The 9558-nt window shown below is 42.3% G+C and overlaps 1 protein-coding gene across 1 annotated transcript in view; it reads left to right on the top strand.

The window, feature by feature from the left end:
* LOC111158545 (SMAD family member 9) overlaps positions 1 to 9304 on the top strand; it is a 42436-nt gene extending 33132 nt beyond the window's left edge. Inside the window, exons 5-6 of the mRNA XM_022520640.1 lie at positions 2624 to 2880; positions 7838 to 9304. Coding sequence (XP_022376348.1) covers positions 2624 to 2880; positions 7838 to 7981 — 401 coding nt within the window. The 3' untranslated portion in view covers positions 7982 to 9304. The remainder of the gene's footprint in view (positions 1 to 2623; positions 2881 to 7837) is intronic.
* The last annotated feature ends 254 nt before the right edge of the window (positions 9305 to 9558 follow it).

The raw sequence follows: 9558 nt of genomic DNA, 5'->3' as shown, positions 1-9558 counted from the left end.
GATGCAGGGCTCGATCCCAGGACCCTGAGACCATGACCTGAGCCGAAGGCAGCAGCTTAACCCACTGAGCCACCCAGGCGCCCCTCAGCCATGTTTTTAAAATGGTGTGTGGAAGACAGGGCAACAAAGGCAAGGCAAAGATGGATTACAAACTCATGATAAGGTGTTGAGTTCGAGCCAGGAAGTTTGGGATTATTCTAAAGGGAATGAAGAGGTACCAGAGTCTCTGAGCAGGGCTACAGGATAATGAGATTTACTTTCAGTGCTGGCATTTGATCCTCCCTCCCAGTCAGCAGGGGAACCTATGTGCATTCCTTCCACTCTGGGGCTCAACTTTCTCTTTCTTCTGGTAGAGTCCAGAGCCTCAGAACCGTCTCAGCAACCTAAGCAACCCGCCTTCCTCCCTATCTTTCCTGTCATTTCTCTGTTATTCAAGACTGTGGAAGAGGACCCAAAGGGAACACATTTGCAGTCTGACTTGGCAGACCCAATTCAAGCCCACGGTGCCTCTGGCCCTAAGTAACCGTAGCATAGGACTCCACACTCCCTCATCTCCTAGAAGGCGGGAGGCAGTCACACACAAATGGGAAGCCGAGATAGAGGGATGCAGCCCAAGAGAAGTTGGAAGAGCTTGCCTGAGGACCACACTGCCTGGTTCCTCTTTGGCATCTCAGGAAGGGCATTATCCTATTGCTCACTGTTCTTTATGGAGATTTTGAATCTAAAACACAAGTCATTTAAAGCCGTGGTTTTGGTTTATCAAGTGGATGCAAATAAAATCATTTGCCTACTTAACTTTTTTTTTTTTTTAAAGATTTTATTTATTTGAGAGAGATCACAAGTGCGGAGAGGGTCAGAGGAAGAAGCAGACTCCCTGCTGAGCAGGGAGCCCTACACCAGACTCAGTCTTGGGACTCCAGGGTTATGACCTGAGCCAAAGGCAGTCACTTAACCAACTGAGCCACCCACACACCTTTGACTTTTCTTTGGATGCCACTGTCTCTAGCCAAAGCTCAGCTTCCTTCATGGTGGGGTTGAATTCCACCCTTGTCCTGCTGTTCAGAGCCAAATCAGGCCTCCGTGTGCTCATCCCATTGGCTCTGCCCCCTCTTTTTGCTTGGGACACTAAACTCCTGCCTGTCTTCCCAGCCTCTACTCTGCTTTCCTTATTCTGCCAACTGTGCTGTGGTTGAGGATAATACTTCCACAGGATTGAAAATCATCCCCTAAATAAAGACCAGAGTCGGGTAACAAAAATCCTATCGATTCTACTTAGTAGGTTCTGGGAGGATTATAAATTTGAAGATCATTCAATTCAAATACATCCTGAACACTGGGCCATCTCATTCTCTGGCTCTTTCCCCACCAGCTCTCCCTCTTTTTGAACAACCATAACCACCACAGGGGCGGCCCTCCCCAGGGGCTCATGGGGACTGGGAACGAAGTCTGTATTTGCCCCAGCCTCACCTCCAGCACGTCGGTGCAGCCAGATACCATATCCCAGCCAAGAGGACCCTCTTGCCTGCTTCTCACGGCCGGGGCTGAGGGTGCCTAACCCCAGGCTGTTCAGGGAGAGAATGGACATGAGAACGAAAAGGGAGGGGAAGGCTGGGGAAAAAGGAGAGGAGATCCAAGATATATCAGTCTCCGTGTATTCTGGATCATTTCTATGAACCCTTTGTGACCCCATGACAATTGTATTTACCATCACGTTGACACATAATTCTGGAGAATTTTGTTTCTGCTGAAAGGCTGGAGGAAAACTGTGCTGGTATTTAATGTTCACTAGACTGGAGCATCTTTGTTTTATTTAACGCCAGTCTCTTGCTATAAATATATGTGAAGTCTTAAACCCAGAGACCTGGAATGAGAGAGTCAACTCAGATTTAATCTGGAATGAAAATTAGTTTGGGCAGCACCAATCTCAGGATGGTGTTTTGCTTTTTAAGTCCAAAAATGTGATGTAAAGTAAAATAAGCAACATTTTGACTGGAAGTCTTTATATCTGAAAAGGTGACAAGAATTTCGTTGTTCTTAAGTAAAATGTAGGCATTATTTCTATAATGGTAGGTGACAAGTTCTAAAATGAAATAAATCTCTTTGAGGTATTTATTAAGACAAATGGATTCGTAATTGTTGTTAAAATGTAAACTTCAAAAAAAAAGTAAACTTCATTTATTGTTTCCCCTGAAGCGGGTTTAGTGTATGCACTAAAGGGGTAAGTGACATTTCCTTGATATTATCTGTGCCCAGTTTCTATTTTTTTATTGATACATGGACCTGAAGGATGTTTTCTGCATTATGTATTTATTTTGCTTCTGATATTAGGAGAGTGAATAAGCGTGAGATCGAGAGTGACAGAAGGAGCAGTGCACGACAGCCTCTGCAATCGTTGTAAACATGGGGTGCAATCCACTTTTAAATGGACTCATGGGGAAAAAAACCCCACAGTACAATTAGAACAAGTGGGCATTTTGATCACTCTTTTACTCTGGCTGGTGATATTAAAATTAATTTCACGAGAGATAGTCACATAACACAAGGTTGCAGTGAGAAGGGAATGGTGTTAATCCGAAGCTAAACACGATGCTGGTGTTTGAGGGACGCTGTTTTTACCTCGTAGGTGTGCATTTATACTACGTCGGGGGCGAGGTGTACGCCGAGTGTGTGAGCGACAGCAGTATCTTCGTACAGAGCCGGAACTGCAACTATCAGCACGGCTTCCACCCAGCCACCGTGTGCAAGATCCCCAGCGGCTGCAGCCTCAAGATCTTCAACAACCAGCTCTTCGCTCAGCTGCTGGCGCAGTCGGTTCACCATGGATTTGAAGTCGTCTACGAGTTAACGAAGATGTGCACTATCCGCATGAGCTTTGTTAAGGTAAGGATGCTTGCTCTCAGATAGTAAGATAAAAGAGGACAAACAAAGTAAAACAAACCAAAAAGCATCTCTTGGGTGTGTGGCGTCTATACCGCCCATTCGAGTAGGAAACAGGGTTGTTGTTGTTGCTTTGGGGGGTTTCTTTTGGAACTCTGTTCAGGTATTTCTAGGAAGAGCTCCTCCAGGAGTATCCACTCTCATTCAGCAGTTAAAAGAAAAATTTTTTTTTTCTTTTAAGATTTTATTTATTTATCTGACAGAGAGAGACACAGCGAGAGAGGGAACACAAGCAGGAGGAGTGGGTGAGGGAGAAGCAGGCTTCCTGCCAAGCGGGGAGCCCAACAAAGGGCTCCAGCCCAGGACTTTGGGATCATGACCTGAGCTGAAGGCAGCCACTTAACCAACTGAACCTCCCAGCGCCCCAAAGAAAATTCTAAAAGATTTTACTTTTGAAGGAAAACCAAGGCGGTAATCTGATTTTTTTCATGCGGAAGATAAAGTGACAATGATGATTTTATAGGATTTAATGCCACAAAGTTTTGTTTTTTTTTTTCTCATCTCTCAAATTGCTGAGCACGGTTGTCTCTCAGTAAATGTTGAATTTATCTGATGTAAATAAAACATTGCTCTTACTCTTAGAAAGCATACAGGTCAACAGAAGAAATCATATTTATAAAAAAGCTACAGAACAGACAGTAGTGGCTCTAATACAAGCTGCTGTACATTAAGTGCTATTATAAAGGCATAAATAAATTAGGATAGAAATATTATGTTGGGTATGATCAACTCTGAGCGAGTAGTAGCTGTTCTGTTTATGAATATTTATTGAATTTCTTGAATTAGATCTTACTAACGTTGATGTGAAGGCTTCGGAGAACTGAGGAAGTTAGTGGGAAGGAAAACCCACTGGATTTGCACACTGAAGTCTTTGGCTGTTTCATCTCTTGCAAAGCAGTTGCAAATAATTCTGAAATTTCAAAATCTTAGCTTGTTTATCCGACTCTCTGGGTCTATGTGACAGTTTTCACATTGTCACATATCCACCCAGGAAATCAGTATGGATTGTTCCAGGTTTTTTTCACAGTAAAATTTGTTAATCTTTTAAGATTACCATGAAAAAGAGTTGTCATATTTTTCTATACTCTTATTTTTATTGTATTTATAATTTTAGTAATTATTTTAAAAATAACAATCAAGAATATAGTTTTCAATTTAAAAAATGGCTTTTTGAAACCCTTTCTTTCATGATGACAAAGCAAATTTACTGCTAAGCTTTAAAAGCATTTTTATGTTGTAAAGCTATTAGCAAATACCTGGAGATCTTTCTAAATGCTCTGATGCTTTGGAACCAGCAGAGGGCATTAAATTGCCATTAATGAACAATCATTTGACTCCTAGTTATTTTCTCCAGGTCTGTGTTTTTAAAGTTAGGATGAAATGCCAGTACATCAGAGGTAATTATTTCACTGTCACGTAAGCTTGCATAGACATCTGATTGTCCTAAGATCAGCTAGATCTATTTCATAAAGCTATACAGTTCACAGAAAACAGTTAATAATGTTGCAACAGACAATCAGTTTAAAGAAATTTAAAATTTCTCATCACGGGGAAAAATGGGTAAGTATGTGAGGTGATAGATGTTAACTAAATGTATTGTGGTCATCTTGCAATGTATGTATATCCAATCATTGCATGTACACCTAAAACTGACACAGTATATATCAATTACATCTCAACAAAACTGGGGCTGCGGGGGAAGACAGTACAGATCAAATTAATGTGGCTGTGGGGGGGACAGTACAGATAAAAATAATGTAAAATATCTCATTAATAATTTCATATCAATTATGTGTTGATAGGATAATATTTTAGGTAGATTGAATTGAATAAAACACATTATTGAAATTTAAAAAAAGAAATTATAGGACTAACACTGGTGGCTTCCACTGAGAGGGGATGGACTAGATCATCTATAAGGCATCTTTTAGCTTTGATTTTTACTGATTCTAGGACTCAGTCGGTCAGTCAATAAGATATTATTGAGCACCTACCATGGGCCACACCAGGCGCCATTCTAGGAATTGAGATATATCGGTGATTACTCAAGATCACTGCCTTCACGGAATCAATATTCCAGAAGGCAGAGACAGGCAGTAAACAACAGCTATAATAAAGAATGTGAATGGAAAGAAACAGAGCAGAGTATGGGGAATTGGAGTGCTGGGGTAGGGGTCGGTTGCAAGTTTTATAAAGATAGACAGGGTGGACCTCTGTGGGGACTTAAAGGAGATGAGGGAGTCAAGTCGTAATGGTATCTGGAGGGGAAGCAGTAGACACAGAGGAAAGGCCAACCATACAGCAAAAGCTTACTCTGACATTTGTAGGAGCAAGGAGGCCAGGGTGCCTGGAGCATGAGTCAGGGATTCGGGGGTGGGGCTGGGGGTGAGATCCAACGCAAGGATTTCAGCTTTTATTTTTAAAAGGTGGAGAGCCTCTGAAGGTGTTTGAGCCTAGGATTTCATGATCTGACTTAAATATTTAAGATTTATTTTATTTATGTATTTATTTATTTTTGGCAGAGAGGCAGGCAGAGACGGGGGGGTGGGGGGGCTGTGGGGGGGCAGTGGGGGGTGGGAAGCAGGCTCCCAGCTGAGCAGAGAGCCCACTGCGGGCCTTGATCCCAGGACCCTGGGATTGTGACCTGAGCCGAAGGCAGAGGCTTAACCCACTGAGCCACCCAGGCGCCCCTGACTTAAACATTTAAAAGATCACTGCAGCTGCTACGTGATTTGCAGGTATTCATGCAGACAAGTATGGAAGTAGAGACCAGCTAAGGGGCTATTGCAGTATTCAGATGAGAGATGACGGTTGTGCCCACTAGGGGGAGCAATCTCATAGAAGGTGTAAGAAGGGGAGAGATTCTGAGTTGTGCAGGTGATTCCATGGGGGAAGGTGAAAGGAGGAGTTAAAGAGATAAAGTTGCCCCCACCCGGGAGGGAGAAGATGCAGGTGGATCAGGTGTAGATAGAAGGTAAAACCTTCAGTTTTAGTGAGAATACCTCTGTGATGTCTGACATGCGTCAAAGCAGAGATGTGAAGGAGACAGAGATACCAGTCTGGATTTAGGGAGAGAAGGCTGGGCTGGAGATGTCAGTTTAAGAATTGTCAGTGTTTGCACAGTATTTATCCATGAGCCTGGATGGAACTGCCAAGGTTTGAGTTAAACAGAGAAGATCAGGGGCGCCTGGGTGGCACAGTGGTTAAAGCCTCTGCCTTCAGCTCAGGTCATGATTCTAGGGTCCTGGGATGGAGCCCCGCATCGCATCAGGCTCTCTGCTCAGCAGGGAGCCTGCTTCCTCCTCTCTCTCTGCCTGCCTCTCTGCCTACTTGTGATCTCTGTCAAATAAATAAATAAAATCTTTTGAAAAAAAAAAAAAAAACAGAGAAGATCAGAGCTTTTAGGACAGAGCCCTAAGGAGAGGAATTGGTACAGCCAGTATGGACAATTTGTTTGAGGGGTTTTGCTAGAAAGGAAGTCAAAAATATAGAGCAGTAAGCGGTGGGAGTGGTAGGGCCAGCAGAAGTGTTTTGAAGATGGGAGATATTTCAGCATGTTCCTATGTAGATGGGAATGATCCAGCAGAAAACAAAATCTTGTAGGGAAGAATGGGGAGATTTGCGGGAATGATGTCCTTGGGAAGGCATTTGAGTCTTATGCACAACTGGATGGACTGGCTTATTTGGAAGCGCGCATAATTAATCTGTGCTGAGAAGTGGAAAGGGTGAGTGTGTTGGCACAGGTGCTGTGGAAACTCTTCTGATTGCTTTACGTCTTGTTAAAATAAGATCAAAATTAAGAGGAAGGCAAGCCATAAGTGATGCTGAACTCTTAAGAAACAAACTGAGGGTTGGCAGAGGGAAGGTGGGTAGGGGGATGGGGTAACTGGGTGAGGGACATGAAGGAGGGCACTTGATGGAATGAGCACTGGATGTTGTATGCAACTGATGAATCACTGAATTCAACCATTGAACCCAATAATACAGTGTATGTTAACTAAATTGAATTTAAATAAAGAATTTTTAAAAAGAAGATTATCATTCACAAACAGACTGGGGAGTAGGTGTTAGAGTTTTTAGGGAAAAGGAGCAGGAGTGAGCAGACATTTGGGGTGCGGGGAGGAGTGGGAGAGCACAGTGACTCGGGGACAGTCATTCCATTGCAGGTGGCATCAAGAGGGGCACTTGAGGCTTGTGCTCACGAATGTAAAGTTTTGGTCAGGCAGCATGGTTGTGTTGAAATCCGATTTTTTAAGAACTACAGATAGTCACTGTTCCCAATAACAGTGATGTGTGATGTCTCTTATTTTTAAAATAACTTGTCACTGATGTATAATATACAGAGAATAAAGATAGGCAAATTTATTTTTTATTTATTTTTACTGTCTCTTCTGTGAATGGTAATAAATGGGAAATTGCCAAAAGTGAGCCTAAAAGAGAGAGAGGAGAAACAAGCTTTGTAAACCAACCCTGAATAATCAAGAACACCCTCACTTCTGTCTTTACACCTTTGAGATCCAGTCACTGGTCTGTAGTGAGCATCCGTTTTGTGCAAAACACTGTCTTCAGCAGGAAGAGGTTGAACATAAAGTCAGGCCCCTTCCCTTGTGGAAGAGAGATGATTTGCCAGTGTTTCCGGTGTGCCTAGAGACCAGACCACTCTAGGTCCGTGTGTTGAGCTGTGAGCCCAGAGAGAATCCTTTGATTTGGACTCCTCTTCGGGTGTCTGGTTGATGCACAAATTGTCCTGTGCTTACATGAAGGTGGAGGGCACGCTCTCCCCAGGTCTCAGGAGCTGCTCTGGCGCGTGGGCTCTATGTGCACTGATGCCTGTCTCTCTCCTCTAGAGGCTGACTGAAAGTCTGCCGCCATCACTCTGAACTCTGTTCTTGCTTTCCAGGGCTGGGGAGCTGAGTATCATCGCCAGGATGTCACGAGTACTCCCTGCTGGATTGAGATTCATCTTCATGGACCACTGCAGTGGTTGGACAAAGTTCTGACTCAGATGGGCTCTCCACATAACCCGATTTCTTCAGTGTCTTAACAGCCGGTCATGTCTTAATCCACAGTTCTGTAGAGTAAATGCTATTGCAGGCAGTGGCTTAGATACCATTTCAGATTTGCAACTAACTGAAGTTTCTAAGTACATAATGTAAATACATATAATATATACTCTTCATTTTTTTTTTATCACCAGTTAATTTGCACTAGAATTTCTAGTTAACCTGATGCTGATGCCGGCACGACATGATTAGGAAAGCAGGTTTTTCATGCCAATGCTATAATAAGAAGCAGCTTCTTTTGTGGGAGGAAACAAAGGAAAAGCAACCGTGTCGATAGAATTTGAAAAATGTTGGCAGAAAAAAAGTCAGCGTTAGTCAGCCATGTCGTTATAAGGTATGTTGTGTGTCCTATCAGAAAAATAACGAAACTGTATCTTACAAATTGGGGTACGAGCAGCACCAGAGCAAGTAACGCTTTCAGACAAAAGAAAGCAGTCAAACCCATAGCATTTAAACAATCTCACTTTTAGTGCTATTGGCAAGAAGGGGGACAGGAAAACACCAAGCTTGTAAAATTAGTTATGTAAGATAAGTCACGTAAATTATTTCCAAGTTGAAATACCTATAGCTGAACTATGGTGCTGATATTAATGGTACATTTGAAACAAATTTAAACTGTGATTGGAAAAGAGACTGTGAAGCTGGGAGTCATGTTGCCTCATGATCCACCACTATTAAGAAGAAAATAATGAGTCTAATACATGGGAATATTCATATGAAAATGGCATGAAATGAGCTCTATTCCCAAATTGCAAAGTAAGAACAGAACTTAGTCCAAGAATCACTCAGGAAGACTCTTGCTTTCCACATTGGAAATCGGGCCCCTGTTTTCCTGGTTATTCCACTCAAGCAGTCTGGCAGACATCAGAGTCTGCCCAGTGAGCTAGAGGACTTTGTGTGTAAATTCTAGGTGGGGAAGAAGCAGTAAAGGAAGAGGGTTGGACGAAAGCATTGGTTGTTTTCTCACACCTTCTCACATTCCCATTAGAAGACTTCGTGGCGAGGGCACTCCTTTTGCCTACATGTTGGCACATACTATTTACAGATGACTAAAACGGTGGTGAAGCCTTTGAGAGAATCTGGACATATTGCTGGAGTCACATTTATGGGTTACGTAACTTGGTGTCTCGATCTGCTGGTCACGGCTGTTAGCCTCTTACAAAGCTGAAGCCTCGTACCTGGAAATAACTTCCCCAATAGAATAATAATTTCATAACCCCTGTAATTTCTGGGGAACAGTGGTACTGAAGAAAGGGACATTTAAAAAAAATATATATATGGTATTAAAAACCTGTTCTTATTTACTCTCAGATGATAAAGAGAGGAGAGGAAAATTCCCCACATTTCTAGGTACTTTCATATAATATATATATATATATATATATATATATATATATATATATATATATATAATTCCCACCCACTAAACACTGCATTGCTTCAAAAAATATTTCACACCCTCTTAAAAATGTATAATTTAAGAAGGTAATTATGCTTGTAACAGACGGTACTTCAGTAATCCAAGAGGTTTCTTCATTTATGCATTCTGTCAACTCTT

Source organism: Enhydra lutris, unplaced genomic scaffold (genome assembly GCF_002288905.1).
Source record: "Enhydra lutris kenyoni isolate GAN:26980312 unplaced genomic scaffold, ASM228890v2 scaffoldscaffold60, whole genome shotgun sequence".
NCBI lineage: Eukaryota > Metazoa > Chordata > Mammalia > Carnivora > Mustelidae > Enhydra > Enhydra lutris.
This window is presented reverse-complemented; position numbering and strand designations above follow the sequence as displayed.